The sequence below is a fragment of the Lepidochelys kempii genome, chromosome 4 (genome assembly GCF_965140265.1).
Source record: "Lepidochelys kempii isolate rLepKem1 chromosome 4, rLepKem1.hap2, whole genome shotgun sequence".
NCBI classification, from domain to species: domain Eukaryota; kingdom Metazoa; phylum Chordata; order Testudines; family Cheloniidae; genus Lepidochelys; species Lepidochelys kempii.
In genome coordinates this window covers 125,511,931-125,528,892 of record NC_133259.1, presented here as the reverse complement: position 1 = coordinate 125,528,892, position 16,962 = coordinate 125,511,931, and the positions used below count along the sequence as shown (strand labels likewise).

At 41.0% G+C, this 16,962-nt stretch overlaps 1 protein-coding gene across 9 annotated transcripts in view; it reads left to right on the top strand.

Annotated features, from left to right (window-relative positions):
• Positions 1-4,511: 4,511 nt before the first annotated feature.
• MAEA (macrophage erythroblast attacher, E3 ubiquitin ligase) overlaps positions 4,512-16,962 on the top strand; it is a 118,045-nt gene continuing 105,594 nt past the window's right edge. For 2 of the 9 annotated variants that reach the window (XM_073342789.1, XM_073342787.1), the window contains exon 1: positions 5,565-5,687. In XM_073342789.1, the coding sequence (XP_073198890.1) occupies positions 5,619-5,687 (69 nt within the window). In that variant the 5' untranslated portion in view covers positions 5,565-5,618. The other 7 variants (XM_073342794.1, XM_073342795.1, XM_073342788.1 and 4 more) reach the window with 7 other exon arrangements.

Below are 16,962 nucleotides of genomic sequence, written 5' to 3'. Positions count from 1 at the left end.
CGTGTAAGTGCAACTTACAAATGTACCTTTTTTTGTCACATAACTGCACTCAAAAACAAAACAACGTAAAACTTTAGAGCCTACAAGTCCATTCAGTCCTACTTCTTGTTCAGTCAATTGCTAAGACAAACAAGTTTGTTTACATTTACGGGCGATATCGCTGCCCACTTCTTAATTACAATGTCACGTGAAAGTGAGAACAGGCATTCGCATGGCACTTTTGTAGCCGGCACTGCAAGGTATTTGCATGCCAGTTATGCTAAACATTCATATGCCCCTTCATGCTTTGGCCATTCCAGAGGACATGCTTCCATGCTGATAATGCTTGTTAATAAAATAGTGCATTAATTAAATTTGTGACTGAACTCCTTGGGGGAGAATTGTATGTCTCCTACTCTGTTTTATCTGCATTCTGACATATATTTCATGTTATAGCAGTCTCGGATGATGACCTAGCACATGTTGTTCATTTTAAGAACACTTTCACAGCAGATCTGGCAAAACACAAAGAAGGTATTAATGTGCGATTTCTAAAGATAGCTACATCACTGGCCTGAAAGTTTTAGAATCTGAAGTGCCTTCCAAAATCTGAGAGGGATGAGGTGTAGAGCATGCTTTCAGAAGTCTTAAAAGAGCAACACTCCAACAGTGGAAATTATAGAACCCGAACCACCAATAAATAAATAAATAAATAAAATAAAAATCAGCCTTTCTGCCGGTGGCATCTGACTCAGATGATCACAGAATATCAGGGTTGGAAGGGACCTCAGGAGGTCATCTAGTCCAACCCCCTGCTCAAAGCAGGACCAATCCCCAACTAAATCATCCCAGCCAGGGCTTTGTCAAGACTCACCTTAAAAATTTCTAAGGAAGGAGATTCCACCACCTCCTTAGGTAACGCATTCCAGTGTTTCACCACCCTCCTAGTGAAAAAGTTTTTCCGAATATGCAACCTAAACCTCCCCCACTGCAACTTCAGACCATTACTCCTCGTTCTGTCATCTGCTACCACTGAGAACAGTCTAGATCCATCCTCTTTGGAACCCCCTTTCAGGTAGTTGAAAGCAGCTATCAAATCCCCCCTCATTCTTCTCTTCTGCATGATGAAAATGAACATGCGTTGGTCTGCACTGCTTCAGATGGCTATCGAGCAGAACCCATTATCAGCATGTACGCATGTCCTCTGGAGTGGTGGTTGAAGCATGAGGGGACATATGAATCTCTAGTGCATCTGGCACAAAAATATCTTGCAACACCAGCTACAACTGTCCATGAAAATGCCTGTCCTCACTTTCAGGTGATACTGTAAACAAGAAGCAGGCAGCATTATCTTCTGCAAATGTAAACAAACTTGTTTGTCTGAGCGACTGGCTGAACAAGAAGTAGGACTGAGTGGACTTGTAGGTGCTAAAATTTTACCTTGTTTTATTTTTGACTGCAGTATTTTTTGTACATAATTCTACACTTGTAAGTTCAACTTTTATGATAAAGAGATTGCACTGATGTAGTTGTATTAGATGAATTGAAAAATACTATTTCTTTTGTTTTTTACAGTACAAATATTTGTAATCAAAAATAAATATAAAGTAAGCACTGTACACTTTGTATTGTGTTGTAATTGAAATATATTTGAAAATGTAGAAAATATCCAGAACTATTTAAATAAATGGTATTCTATTATTGTTGAACAGTGCGATTAATCATGTGATTAATTTTTTTTAATCGCATGACAACCCTATTTTTTAATGTATACTATCCAAAGTGATTAAATAGTTGGATGTGGTGTCATTAATTACAATGTTCATTCCTATTGATAAACTATTTGAAAAGGACGATCATCAAAACCTGGAAATACAAATTCAAAATAAAAAAATTAATCTAACATTTCTTTCTTATGTCATCCCGCTAGAGGACAGGGAGAAAGCAACAAGTTATGGCCACACACATCCTTCTTAATATACTCCAAATTTATACTTCTTGGCTTTTGTAAGAATTACACAAAGATAGTACTTAAGAACTAACCATTGTATAAACAGACTTGTTTTGCATTAATCACAACTCCGTTAAAATTAAACTTGGGCTCCATAATTTTGGAAGGGGGGGGCGTAATCAGCGGAAACTTGAAAACAAAAAGATTATTATTTTATCATTAAAATCAAAGGCCCATTTCTGTACTTGAATGTTTACAACAACATCATTCATTGATTTTAATTTCAGCAGGAAGTTACTGACCACTCCATTTTCTTTAACATAAATTTAAATATTTGAGAGATTAGATGATTAGTTTAGTTCTAGTCCACACTCCCTCTATGCCACTACTTGCATGAACTAATAGTTGCAACAACTTTAAATTGAAAACATGCCAATAATGTACATATAGGCTGTATAAATATTTAACCATGCCACCTAGAACATAACTTAGTTGACATTCAACAATTAAAGCTCTCTCTCTGAAGCTGCAATATTTAAAGGTTAAAGATTAGACATGCTCCCTCTTGTGTTAAACTAAGAATGCATGCTGTTTCCTGTGACATGATGATGGCTCAGCCATCTGTTTCCATTGAGCAAACCTCTTCAACTTTGACTACTAATTTCTGACAAACATTCACCAATAGTTCTACAGGACAAAGGTTGACTCACTTTGCACACATATGCCTATGATCACTTTATATTTGTGAAATATGGTCATTTTGCATATTGTTGAAGTTCAACATTAAGCATAAAATTACATATGGAAAATATGGTACAATTAAGATTAGTAGACGTAACTAAATATACAAAGCAAAATAAATTACATGTAAATATATATCTAATGTTCAGTAGCTACATATTTCACACATTAGCCTAATAATTTACAACAAAATATCCACCCTTTGCTAATTTTTCTTTCCATGTTCTTAGTGCTAATTAATTAACTACTGAACTCACATAGTCTAGAATAAAACTTTCTGTTTAAAGAATCTTTAAAAAATGTGTATGTATTTCATATCTACATGAAAAAAATAGGAAGAACATGATAGTGCTCTGTAAATGTGTGTGTACACACTATCTACCTAAGGCTTCAATAGTTCATCTTGACACACTGAAACCTCTATATCTGCATGGAGCCTCAGTAAAAGTCAATCAAGGTCCATCCATGCAGATCCAGTTGCAGGATCTAGCCCTTAGGCCAGTATTTTGCAAATATGGCCACCAAGGGGTTTTCCTGCGGCCAGGATAGCCTCCTCAACAGAGATGGGGGAGAGGGAAAAGTATTGGCCCCTGCCAGCAGTGCCCAGGGGAGGGCTTCAGCAGACCCCCCACTTCAGCCACTGGACTCTAAGGGAAGGCTTCAGCCCTCCCTCCCTCCCTCCCCCACCAATTCAGCTGATGGGCTCTGGGGACAGGCTTCAACCCAGGGCAGTGGGCTTTCAGCTGGGCCAGCCTTACTGGGCGCCATGGTCAAGAGGCAAGAAGTGGGGCGAGCCTGGGGTGCGAGGCTGTGGAAGGGAGCTCAGGGCAATGGGGAGCCCTAAGGGGGGCAGTGGGGAGCTGGGGGAGGCAGCAAAAAAAACCCCTATATAAATAAATTACAATTATTTGGACATGTATATGTACATATTTTTGTTTTTTCTAAAGTATTTTAGGAAAATTTGTCACAGCGACCAGCAAGAATTGGTGGCTGCACTCTGAGAAATTAACAGAAATAATGCAGCCAAACTTTAACCAGGAAGGGCAGCAAAGTCACTGTCACTACCCATGGACATTTCATATACATGCACTTTTAAACCGTGGACCATCATGTTCATCAATAAGGTGCACTTCTCAAAGTATAAGGGTCATACAAGATTGCTTCCTGCACCACTGAAGTCAATAGTTCTGCCACAGATGTCAACAGAGTAAGAAACAACTTGTGACCTTTCCCTTCACATCCAACTTTTGGATCAGTGGTTCTCCATCTTTTTTTCATTCTGCAGGCTAATTCCTCAGAGAAGATTTTCATGGGGCATCTCCCATCCCAACCCACTAAAGTGCTCAGAAACCAGTGATGAGTGTTATGCACGATCCTAAAAAGGATAGCCTCAAAACGTTTCATTCTGCAGACCATAAAGAACGGTTCTCTGCCAGTCCCCAGATCACTACGGAGAGCAGCTGGTTCAGGTCCTGATTCTGCAAAAACTCCCATGCGTCTGTCTACTGCCACAGGAAATCAACGGGAGTAACCATAAGAAAAACTGCAGGCTCCGGCCCTTCTTACATGGTAACAGACTAGGGTTGCCAACCCTCCAGGATTGTCCTGGACGCCCCAGAAATTAAAGATTAATCTTTAATCAAAGATGATGTCATGGGATGAAACCTCCAGGAATACCTCCAACCAAAACTGGCAACCCAAGAACAGGCCGGCGCCCAGTGCAGCGAGACAGGGGACTATTTATTGGCTAAGCCTGGAACAAGCACCCTTTCCAGGCACAGCTGGGGCAAGAGGAGGGGAGGGGAGGGGGGCAGACTCTCCCTCGCCCCGGGGTTGGCGCTCCGGGCAGCTGGGAAGGGTGCGTCTCTCCCTGCCAGGCTCCGCGGGCCGCGCACAGGACTCAGCCAGGCCGTCGACGGAAGGCGCCCCGGTGAACGGAGCTGGCCGGCCAGCGCTTGGCCCTGGCTGAGGCCAGCTGGCACCTCCCACACGCCCCGGACAAACGCCCGCCAACGGCGGGGGCCGCCCCGCCGAAGGGGCCGGGTCGGGGCTGTGGGGAGAGGAGAGTGGCGTCCCCCGGGAGGCGGGTAAGGTGGGAGTCCCCGCTCCGGGCTGAGGGGGAGAGGACTCACTCTGCCTCCGCTACTTAAACCTCTTCCCGCCGCCGGCGCCGGCGCCGCCGCCTCACTCCCGCTCCTCCCTACGCGGCTTACTAGGGATCACCCCCTCCCCGTCTCCCCGCGCACAAACTCCGGCAACAACCGAGGCGGCTCGCTGCCCCCCGCTTGCCCCAGCCACCCTCGCTTCCCATTCGCTCGTCGCTGGGTCCGTCGCTGGGTCTGCTGCGTGCATTGGCCCCTCTGCCTGCCAATCGAGACGTACACGGCAGGCTGCCCGTCCCGGCTTCGCTTACGCTGCCCCCCCTCCGGACACCTCACGGCGGGTAGTTAAAGCCTCCTCTTTAACTCACCGTAAAAATGTACTTTTTACGTCCCGCCCACCCAAACAGAAAGGAGATTCTGATTGGGCTGAATGAAAGTCTGGATAGTTTGATTGGAAAATAAAACTGTCAATCCTAGATGTAATCCCCGCCTACGGGAATGCGTAGCTCTCCCTGACACTCATGTATCATCCAATCAAACAGGCTTTCACAAATTAGAGGGCGGGACCAAGCCTATGAAGTGATCGATGCGAAAGGGATGCAATGATTGGATGGATACTCTCTTCCTTTCTCTTCCACCGCCACTGTCCTGTGGCTCATACCACCCGGCTTTGGGAGGGGGAGAGGTAATCTGTTGGTTCAGCCCGTCTCCATCAGGGACGAGAGGGGCGGGGGAAAGGAAGGAGGAGGAAGTCCTTTATTGCCCACCATGCAACGCGCGCCGTAGGTAGCTCTTTTGGACTCTGCGCGGGGAGGGGGTGGGAGGAGGTTGGTGCCCAATCCAAGATGGCGGTGCAGGAATCAGCTGCTCAGCTCTCAATGACTTTGAAGGTGCAGGAGTATCCCACTCTCAAGGTGGGTGCTAGGCATCCTGGGTGCCTGTGGGGAGGGGAGGGCCAGGCAGGGGTTGGGCGAGGTTGGTCATGGCCTAGCTGGGCAGGGCTAAAGGGAGCTTGGGGCTTGACAAGCTGTGGTCCCCCACGCCCTGTATTATAAACCCCTCGGGCCCCAAGGTGTGTAATGTGGGGAGACCCCAGTTCACTGGACCCCTTTCAGTGCCCCCCTCCGTCTGCCTTGCCCTATACCAATAAGGGTTATTTTCTTTCTTTTGATGTTGAGGAACGTGCCTGGAATATGATGCCTTCCCTGGGCAGTTCCATACCCTGAAGATGTAGGTGGGGTGGAGTCCCCTGAGCAACAACAAAAATGAAAACGATTGAAGGGACTGGAGGGGTTGACTTAGGAGAAGGAAAGAGCTGAATATGCCATGGCAAAGATGTGACTGAAGGGTGCTGTGTGGGGAGGGGTGTGACTGGGACAGACTGGAGGGTGCAGGGCAATGGAAATGATTTAAGGGGGCTGTGAGCACTGATTATTTAGAAGGAATTTTTAAAGGAGTTAGAGCAATGTATCATTGTTAAGAGGTGGTGGGGTGGGGGGGGGAATATGGTTCCTTGGCATCTGGGTTCCCAAAGATGGAGATGAACTGCAGTGTGTCGAGATAAAAATGATTAAAGGGACTGGAGAGCTTATAAGGAAGAAAGAGTTAAATATCCATAGCTTGGCTGGATACTACTAAAGGGTTGGGGTGGCTGATGTAGTAACTGACTGTATCTGAAGGGTGTTAACTCCCTATGTGGGAGGTGAATTGCATAGGCTGGCCAGACATCATAAAATGAGCAAACAAAAATCTAAAGTGACCATTAAGGGTAAATATTGCTGACAATAAGATCTGTTAAACTGGGGAATAGTCTCCTAGGGGAAGTGGTGAATTGATCATTTAGAATATTTTTAATATATATTAGATCAACCAATTCAACTGCAGTTGAATTTACTGTAGGGAACTAATCCTGTGCTGGCTAAGTGGGAGTGAGGAGAGATGAGCTGGACTGCTTAATAGGCCTTTTCCATCCCTTATGTCTGATTTAACTAGAATATATTTTTTCATATAGTGTGTACCAAAAACGTTTTACAAAATAAACTTTTGGGCTTAAGTCATGTTGTACTTTAATATACAGAGTGTTGTGTGGTTGGTTTTTTTGTTTGTTTGTGTTGCAGTTTTCTGCCCATGTTCTTCCCATCTGTCTCTTGCTCTTCCCTTCCTCCTCCTGTCCTACCCCCTCATTTCCTCTTCACCTTTGGGACTGTCTTGATTCCCATTTTATATCTGAAGATTTATTTTCCCTGTCATCCTGAAGTAGTTACAGCTTGACAGTATCTGGGTTAAACTTTAAGTCCCCTTAGAAAGGCACTGTTGGTACTTTCCACAGCCAGCAACAAAATTAAGAAAATCATCGACAAAGAAGCCTGTTTTAGTGGTTTATTTATTGACACATTCATATTGTGTTTAGACAATCTGTCGTATTCCTCAGTATTTACATCTAGTGACAGACAATGGTTTGCTTTTTTTCTCTCTCTCTCTCTATACCATTTAAGGCAATCTACTGTCCCCCATTTGAAGAAGAAGGCAGTCATTTTAAACTAGTTTTAAGGCATTTTTCAAGTCTGCTATTTACTCTTGATGAGGGATTTTTTGCAGCATTTTAATTATAATGAAATATTCCTTTTATTGTCATGAAATAACTCAAGCTATTTAGTTTGAATAACACTGTTAATACAAGGCTGTTTAATGTCATAAGGGTGATGTTTAGATGGCACTTAATTCTTTTTGTGTTTTGTCTCTCCCCCACCCCTCAGTGCTCCAGAAGCTTCCTTTCTGTTTAATATTCGTTCTTATTACAAAAAAACTCTTGAAGCAGTCACTGTTTAGTTACAACTTGCATTTATCCCCTTAAGTTTCCTTGACTGTGGAGATTTCAAACCATTATCCATGCTAGAGAAAACAACTTTTTGGTAGAGGTGAAAAGGACAGAGTGAATTTTCATCTCTAGTTGGTTCTTAAGAACTTAAAACAGTCTATAAAACACATGCATATAAACTTATTATGGTCACTGTGGTGGCAGCTATAATACTTTGTTACCGATCTGTGGACACTGGCAATTTTCTCTAATTGATGTAAGTAAACTATAAGGAAGTCAGAACTACATTTATATCCTTCCTGTTTCCTCCCTTTAACTTGCTCATGCCCAAGTTACTAAATAATAGCAGTTGTGTAATAGCTCTACGTTACAGTACGTTCCATAAGAGTGCCTTTCATGGGAAGGAGTGCTTATGATACTCTCTATAGGGAAAATCCCTCTTAATGCTAAAATGAGGTAGTTTCTGGAGTGGAAGTGCAGCAACATTCTGCTTCAGCAATTCTGTACGGTATTATTTTTCAAGGGAAAGTGAAGAGACTTACTCAGCTGAATCTGTGGGAGTAATTTAAGTGTACAGAATATAATTACTTATGCTGTTTTCCTCCTCAGGACATGAGGGTTACTTGCTATTTTTCCCAAAAAAGTTGCATCAATCTCTAATAAACCCCACTGATAGGGAATTTTGGTTTACAGCTCATCTGAAAGCATAATACATGAAGCCTCCAATATGCACTGACAAAAGGAAATTAAAGGGTGTCAACACTCTGAGTGTAGTTCAGAGCTGATGTACAAATAAACAAGTGACATCAGAAAATAATGTAATTCATTTGTATCTTTGGAAATGTAAATAACTATGAAAAAGCTGAATTATCAAGCTGGATGGAACGAGAAGTGAACCAGAAACTGGTAGAGAGAAGTGTGACTAGAAGTCAAAATATTTTTACCTGGGCTGCTCCAGTGATGGTAGGTTGGGACTCTGGGCTGCAGCTGTTAGCCAAGTATCAGTGAAAGTAGCTTTGCTTAGTTTGAAGGGGAGCTGGGAGCAGTGTTGGGAGGCTTTAGCCCCTTTTGAAGGCCATTGGTCAACTTCTGGCATAAGCAGCTGTTGAAAAGCTGTTGGGGGGGGTCAACAAGCATGTGGACAAGCGGGATTCAGTGGCTATAGTGTACTTAGATTTTCAGAAAGCCTTTGACAAGGTCCCTCACCAAAGTAAGCTGTCATAGGCTAAGAGGGCCTCTCATGAATCAGTAACTGGTTAAAAGATAGCTAACAAGGAGTAGGAATAAATAGTCAGCTCTCAGAATGGAGAGAGGTAAATAGTGGTGTCCCCCTGGGGTCTGTACTGGGACCAGTCCTGTTCAACATATTCATAAATGATCTGGAAAAAGGGATAAACACTTTGGTGGCAAAAATTGCAGATAATACAAAACTACTCAAGATAGTTAAGTTCAAAGCAGACTGTGAAGTATTACAAAGGAATCTCACAAAACTGGGTGACTGGGCAACAAAATGGAAGATGAAATTCAGTATTGATAAATGCAAAGTAATCTATATTGGAAAACATTATCCCACCTATACATATACAATGATAAGGTCTAAATTAGCTGTTACTACTCAAGAAAGAGATTTTGGTGTCATTGTGGATTTTTCTCTGAAAACATCCCCTCAGTGTGCAGCGGCAGTCAAAAAAGCAAACAGTGTTGGGAATCTTTAGGAAAGAGGTAGACAATAATACAGAAAATATCATATTGCCTCTATATAAATTCATGGTATGCCCACATCTTGAATACTGTGTGCAGATCTGGTCACCCCATCTCAAAAAAGATATATTGGAATTGGAAAAGGTACAGAGAGGGCAACAAAAATGATTAAGGGTATGGAACACCTTCTGTGTGAGGAAAAGTTAATGAGATTGGGACTTTTCAGCTTGGAAAAGAGATGACTTAGGGGGGATATCTTAGAGGTCTATAAAATCTTGACCAGTGCAGAGAAAGTGAATAAGGAAGTGTTGTTATTTACTCCTCATAACGCTAGAATTAGGTGTCACTAAATGTAATTAATAGACAGCAGGTTTAAAACAGACAAAAGGAAGTAATTCTTCACACAATGCACAGTCAACCTGTGGAACTCTTTGCCAGAGGATGTTGTGAAGGCCAAGACTATAACAAGGTTCAAAAAAGAATTAGATACATTCAGAGAGGATTGGTCCATCAATGGCTATTAGCTAGGGTGGACATGGATGTAAAATCATGCTCTGAAGTGTTCCTAGGCTCTGTTTGCAGGAAGCTGGGAATGGGCAACGGGGGATGGATCACTTGATTACCTGTTCTGTTCATTCCCTCTGAAGCATCTGGCATTGTCCAATGTTGGAAGGCAGGATACCTGACTAGATGGACCATTGGTCTGACCCAGTATGGCCATTCTTCTGTTCTTAAAGTAGTGAAGCTGGACTCAGTGTAGCATTCTCTGATGGAAGGTACCAAGTTCTTCTGAGCTGTGCAGAGCAGTTTACCAGTACACCTTAAGTGGGACAGTGGGAGAACATGAATAGATATAGTATATGTTGTTCCCATCCTGTGCTCAGGCCAACTTTGACTGTCAAACAAAATCCTGTAAATAAATTAAGGTTCTAATTGGGTCTTGGATTTGCTGAAATGTCCAAGAGCAATATTCAATTGACTTACAATATCATCAGAAACTTTTGAGGGAATAGCTGCATTATTATTTCAGTGGGTGTGATTTGGAGAGAAGAGAAGGAGAACAGAAGAGGCAAGACTTCATACTCTTTAACATGTTTTTGATACAGCATAGATGGTACAAAAAAAAGAGGATTTACGGAATAGGAGTATGATCTTGCTGTTACCTGCAAGCAACCCCATCCATTTTACTAAATAAAATATGTGCTGAGAAGAGGATAGTCTGACATACTTCTGCTGTTGGGCTCTGTGCAAGCATTCTCTAAATTCTCCTATAGCAACCCTTTGAAGTAACTTTGATGTTGAAGAACCATCAGGCTTTGAATCTAATGGGACTCACTCCTTTGCCCTGGCAATAAAGTATATTTGTTTAGTACAACCAAAGTAAGGAAATGTACTTATGAGCAGAGACGGGCATAATTTTATAAACAGGTATTAGAGTAGCTATAGGCTGTAGATTTCATTTTCTGACTTCCAGTAAGTTGTTGCACCTGCAGAAAATCATTTTAAGCATGGAATTTCCTGATACTTTGAGGAGGGGGGATCTTATTAGCATTTGCTTCAAAGACAGGACGCTAATAATTAAGGGTTTCAGAGTAGCACCGTGTTAGTCTGTATTCGCAAAAAGAAAAGTACTTGTGGCACCTTAGAGACTAACAAATTTATGTGAGCATAAGCTTTCGTGAGCTACAGCTCACTTCATTGGATGCATTCGATGAAGTGAGCTGTAGCTCACAAAAGCTTATGCTCACATAAATTTGTTAGTCTCTAAGGTGCCACAAGTACTCCTTTTCTTTTTACTAATAATTAAGTTATACTTGTAGTATATTTGCTTGTAGCCCTCATCTCTCCTCAACAATGCTTTGTATCACTTTTGTTTCCAGATTATTAACTCTCTGGCATTGGCTTCCTATGTTTGTACAATACCTAACATATTTGAGGTCTCTGGGCACTACTGTAATACTATTATATAATTGTAAAATTATCTGAATTAGTGAAAGCTGCTAGAAAATAGAAGTAAAGGAAACTTATCAAATTCTCTTCATTTTTGCTAAATCATGAATGAAGAGCATTTCAGAGCTTAAGTGTCATGAAACATAGTATAAAAATAAATGCAAGATTTCTTTGTCCTACATTCTCTAATCAGCTCTTGCTTCCTCAGTGTATCTCACTTTCTTTTAAACCCCTCCCCACTATTCTTTGCTGTAGTAGTCCATGTATTAATCAGTGTGGCACCTTATCTCTAGGCCTATACATTTAGCAAACAACTGTTTTGGCAGCCATATATTTGCTGGCAGGGCATGACCGCAAAATCATTCAGTACCTGTAAACATAAGATGTTACCTTCATGATATACTTGGCCTTTCTTAGCCCAGGGCCTGAAAATATACTATGTAGAAATACTGTATGCTCATACGCAAGACTTTACATATACATTAGTGTAGCATGTTTCACAAATTGTGAAATTGTCATGCCTTTTTGCTTAAATAAAGTAAGATGCAGGCGGATGCTACAACACCTAAGTGCCACTCTGAGGCCAGATGGCTTTAACTGGCCCAAACCCCATGAGTTAACTGCTGCATAACCTCTCTACTTTAATTATCTTCTTAACTTTCATAAACATAGCTCATTTATACAGTGTAACTTTGGTTTTTCACATATCCCAATACAAATTTCCTTCACAAACAAGTATAAACATCTTGTGTGAAGTGCTGTCACTTGAACTATGATAGAGCTGAAGGATATTATAGGATCCAGTAGGAGTTGCGGCATTATTTATTTGTGTTACAGTAGTACCTATGAGGCCCTAACCAAGACTGACTCCATTGTGCTAGGCACTGTCCAAACACACATTGAAGACTGTCTCTTTCCCTGAGTAGTTTGTAATCAAGCTATACAAGACAGACAAAAGATTGGAGGGGGAACAGAGAAACCGATGAGGCGACTTTGGCTTTCTCCACCATGAGATGCTGCTCCAGGAAGGAGGACTGCTAGGAATAGATGGGGTCCATATGAACAAGAAGGAGTAGACCATCTTTGGATACACTCACCAACCTAATGAGGAGAGCTTTAAACTAGGTAAAAAGGGGGCAAGTGACAAAAGCCCACGGGTAGTTTGTTTGTTTGTTTTTTTTTTTTAAAGGCAATTTTAAAATTAGATCTTGCGGGAGGGTGGGAAATAGGAATAACAAGAGGGAGAACAGTGGGGGAATTTATACAACATCTTAGATGTTTGCACACAAATATAAGGGGTATGGCAAATAAAGAGGAAGAACTGGAACTATTAGTACTAGGGCTGTCAAGCAACTAAAAAAATTAATTGCAATTAATCATGCTGTTAAACAATAGAATACCATTTATTTAAATATTTTGGATGTTTTCTACATTTTCAAATATTGATTTCAGTTACAACACAATACAAAGTGTGCAGTGCTCACTTTATTTATGTTTGATTACAAATATTTGCACTGTAAAAAACAAAAGAAATACTATTTTTCAATTCACCTAATACAAGTACTGTAGTGCTATTTCTTTATCATGAAAGTTGAACTTACAAATGTAGAATTATGTACCAAAAAAACCCTGCCTTCAAAAATAAAACCATGTAAAATTTTAGAGCCTACAAGTCCAATCAGTCCTTTTTCTTGTTCAGTCAATCAGTAAGAGAAACAAGTTTGTTTACATTTGCAGAAGATAATGCTTCCTACTTCTTGCTTACAATGTCACCTGAAAGTGAGAACACACGTTTGCATGGCACTGTTGTAGCTGGCATCAGACGATATTCACATGTCAGATGCGCTAAAGATTCATATGTCCCTTCATGCTTCAACCACCATTCCAGAGGATGTACGTCCGCACTGATGACAGGTTCTGTTAGATAACTATCCAAAGAAGAGTGGATTGACGCATGTTCATTTTCATTATCTGAGTCAGATTCCACCAGCAGAAGGTTAATTTTTCTTTTTTGGTGGTTCTGGTTCTGTAGTTTCCGCATCAGAGTGTTGCTCTTTTAAGACTTCTGAAAGCATGCTCCACACCTCATCCCTCTCAGATTTTGAAAGGCACTTCAGATTCTTAAATCTTGGGTGGAGTGCTTTAGCTATCTTTAGAAATTTCATATTGGTATCTTCTTTGCATTTTGCCAAATTTGCAGTGAAAGCGTTCTTAAAACGAACAACATGTGCTGGGTCATCATCTGAGACTGCTATAACATGAAATATATGGCAGAATGCAGGTAAAACAGAGCAGGAGACATACAATTCTACCCCAATTCTACCCTAACATTTTTTATCTAGCTTCATCAAGATGGAAGCATGTCATCTGGAGTGAAGGCCGAAGCATAAAGAGGCATGTGCTAAAGAGTCATATCTGGCATGTAAATAACTTGCAACGCCAGCTACAACAGTGCTATGCGAATACCTGTTCTCACTTTCACGTGACATTGTAATTAAGAAGTGGGCAGCAATATTGCCCATAAATGTAAACAAATTTGTTTGTCTTAGCGATTGACTGAACAAGAAGTAGGACTGAGTGAACTTGTAGGCTCTAAAGTTTTACATTGTTTTGTTTTTGAGTGCAGTTATGTAACACAAACCCCTACATTTGTAAGTTGTACTTCCATGATAAAGAGATTGCACGACAGTACTTGTATTTTTCAATTCATCTCATACCATTTTTGTCACTTTTACAATGCAAACACTTGTAATAAAAATAATATAAAGTTAGCACGCCAGATTTTGTATTCTTTGTAATTGAAATCGATATATTTAAAAATGTAGAAAAACATCCAAAATATTTAATACATTTCAATTGGTATTCTGTTGTTTAACAGTGCAATTAAAACTGCGATTAAAAACAGACAATTAAAATCGCAATTAATTTTTTTGAGGTAATAGCATGAGTTAACTCTTGTGATTAATCAACAGTCCTAATTAGTACATGAGCTAAATTATGACTTGATGTGATAAAGTGGAAACTTTCTGTAATATTTTTATGGATTATGTGTATGGCAGTGACTTACTTGATTGAGGTTGTTAACTAGTGCGTGCAGAAGCATTATAATGCCCTTGTGGCATTGAAGATGTTCATGTCAAGTAAGTGTCTGGGGTGCTCTGAATGGGTCATTAATGATTGGCTGAAACTGGTCAATATCAATAGAGGATTTGGAAAGACAATAGGAACCTCAAGGACTGAGCTGCCTGCCTAAGTTTCCCACAGGTAGGTGTCATTGAATATGTGAACTCAGCCTGGGTGTGGAGGAGGAACGTAATGGACCACAAGGCGATCGGAGGCTAGGACAAGAGTTGGCCTTTGAGAGACATAGCAGCTGTCGCCTGGGCTCACAGAGAGAGCGAGAGAGATAGAGGCAGAGACCAAATGGGTGTTGCAGCCGTGTGACTGGGTAAAGTGCTGACGTTGGTCAGCCTGAACTCTTTCTTCACCTTTGCTTCTCTTTGCTAACCTAAGGACTTCCAGGCTCTGTATTCCAGTTGACTAATAAACCCTACTTTGTTTTGAAAAGGCTACCTGGTGTCACTGAGAGTAGATGTGGAGATCTGATTCCTCAAGAATGCAAAAAGTCTGAGTGGGAGTCTATCTCAGTTGGACTAACTGGGCAGAGCTCACTTTGTGAAACTGAAGTGCTAGAGGCTCAATCTAGGAGATGTTGAGGCCGTGTGACCCACCTTTAAGGGAGTGGGACCCTTGGGGGTCTGGCATACTGAAGGGGTCCCTCCAAGGAATTGTTTAAAAGATGGGGCATAGTACAGATCCTGTGGAATTGGCATCACTGAGAACTGATGGGATAAATGTCGTGGATGGAATATTGGTATAGAGGGGTATAGCTTGTTCAGCAAAAAGGGAAAGTGTTGCATTATACATCAAGAATATATACACGTGTTCTTAGGTGAGACATCAGTTGAAAGTCTCTGGGTGAAAGGAAAAGGGGGAAAACGGGGTATTATGGTAAATGTCTCCTCTAGACCACCAAATCAGGAGGAGGAGGCATTTCTGGAACAAATAACCGGAATATCCAAAACACAAGACAAGACCTGGTAATAATGGGGGTGGTGGGGGGACTTTAAATACTCGGACATCTGCTAGAAAATTTATACAGCAAAACACAAAATCTCCAATATGGTCATGGAATGTACTGGGCACAACTCTTTTTTTTCCCCCCAGAAAGTGGAGGAAGTAACAGAGACAGCCATTTTAGCCTTGATTCTGACCAACAGGGAGTAACTTTTTGTACATCAGAAGACTGAAGGTAATTTGGGAGAAAGTGATCATGAAATGACAGATTTTGTGATTCTATGGAAAAGAAGTGAAAGTAGCAGAATGGACCTGGAAAAAAGCAGACTTTAACAAACACAGAAACCGGTAGGTAAGGTCCCCTTTGGAAGAAAATCTAAGGAAAAAAAGAGTTGTGGAGAGCTGGCAGTTATGCCTTCAATGTTGTCTATGCAAAACAGCAAACTATTCTGGTTGAAGGAAAAATAAGAAGAATAGTAAGAGGCCAATATCGCTGTATCAGGAGCTGTTTAAGAACCTCCTGCCCACCACAAATCATAAAAAGTGAAAGCATGGCCAAATTGCTAAGGATGAGTATAAATAATCAGTTCAAGCATGTAGGGAGAAAATCTGAATGGATAATGCACCAAATGAGTTACATCTGGCAAGGGAATTAAAGGCAATAAGAATATATATATATATATATATATATATATATATATATATATATATATAAAGATCAAGAGAGAGACAAAGAAAAGTCTAGGTCTACCTCCCTCGCAGGGAAAGAGAGCTAATAATGGATGACACCAAGAAGTCTGACATGTTTGCTTGTTTTGTTTGTCTTCACTAAAAAGGTTAATTATGATCCACTGATTAGCATAATAAATATTAACAAGGGGGAAGGAGCATAAGCCAGAATAGGGGGAAAATTGGCTAGAAATATTTAGATAACTTATGTGTATTCAAGTTGCTGCAGGGCCTGATGAAATTCATCCTAGAGTATTTAAGGATGCAATCTCTGAACAGTTAGCAATTCTCTTTAAGAACTCATGGGGGATTGGTGAGGTCCCTAAGGACTGGAGAAGAGCAAACATAGTACCTATCTTTAAAAAGGGGAACAAAGAGGATCCTGGGAATTAGACCAGTCAGTCCTATCTTGACACCTGGAAAGATACTGGATCAAATTATTAAATAAATAATTTGTAAGCACCTAGGTCGGATAGTAGGGTGATCTGTTATAGCTAACATGGATTTGTCAAAAACAAATCATACCAAACCAACCTACTATCTTTCTTTGACATGGGGCATTTGTCTAGTGGCTAGGAGGACAGCAGTAGATGTGATAGATTTTAATTTTTTTGAGTAAGGTTTTTGACAGTCCCATGTGACATTCTCATAAGCAAACTAGGGAAATATTATCTAGCTGAAACTACCATAAGGTGGGTGCACAGAACTGGATGAAAGACGATACTCAGAGTAGTTACCAATGATTTGCTGTCAAATTAGGAGGGCCTAAGTAGTAGGATCCTGCAGGGGTCAGTCCTGGGCCCAATATTATTCAATGTTTTCATTAATGACTTGGATAATGGAGTTGAGAGAGATACTTTTTAAAATTATGGATAACATCAAGAGCAAGTGGTTGTGAGCACTTCGAAAGATAG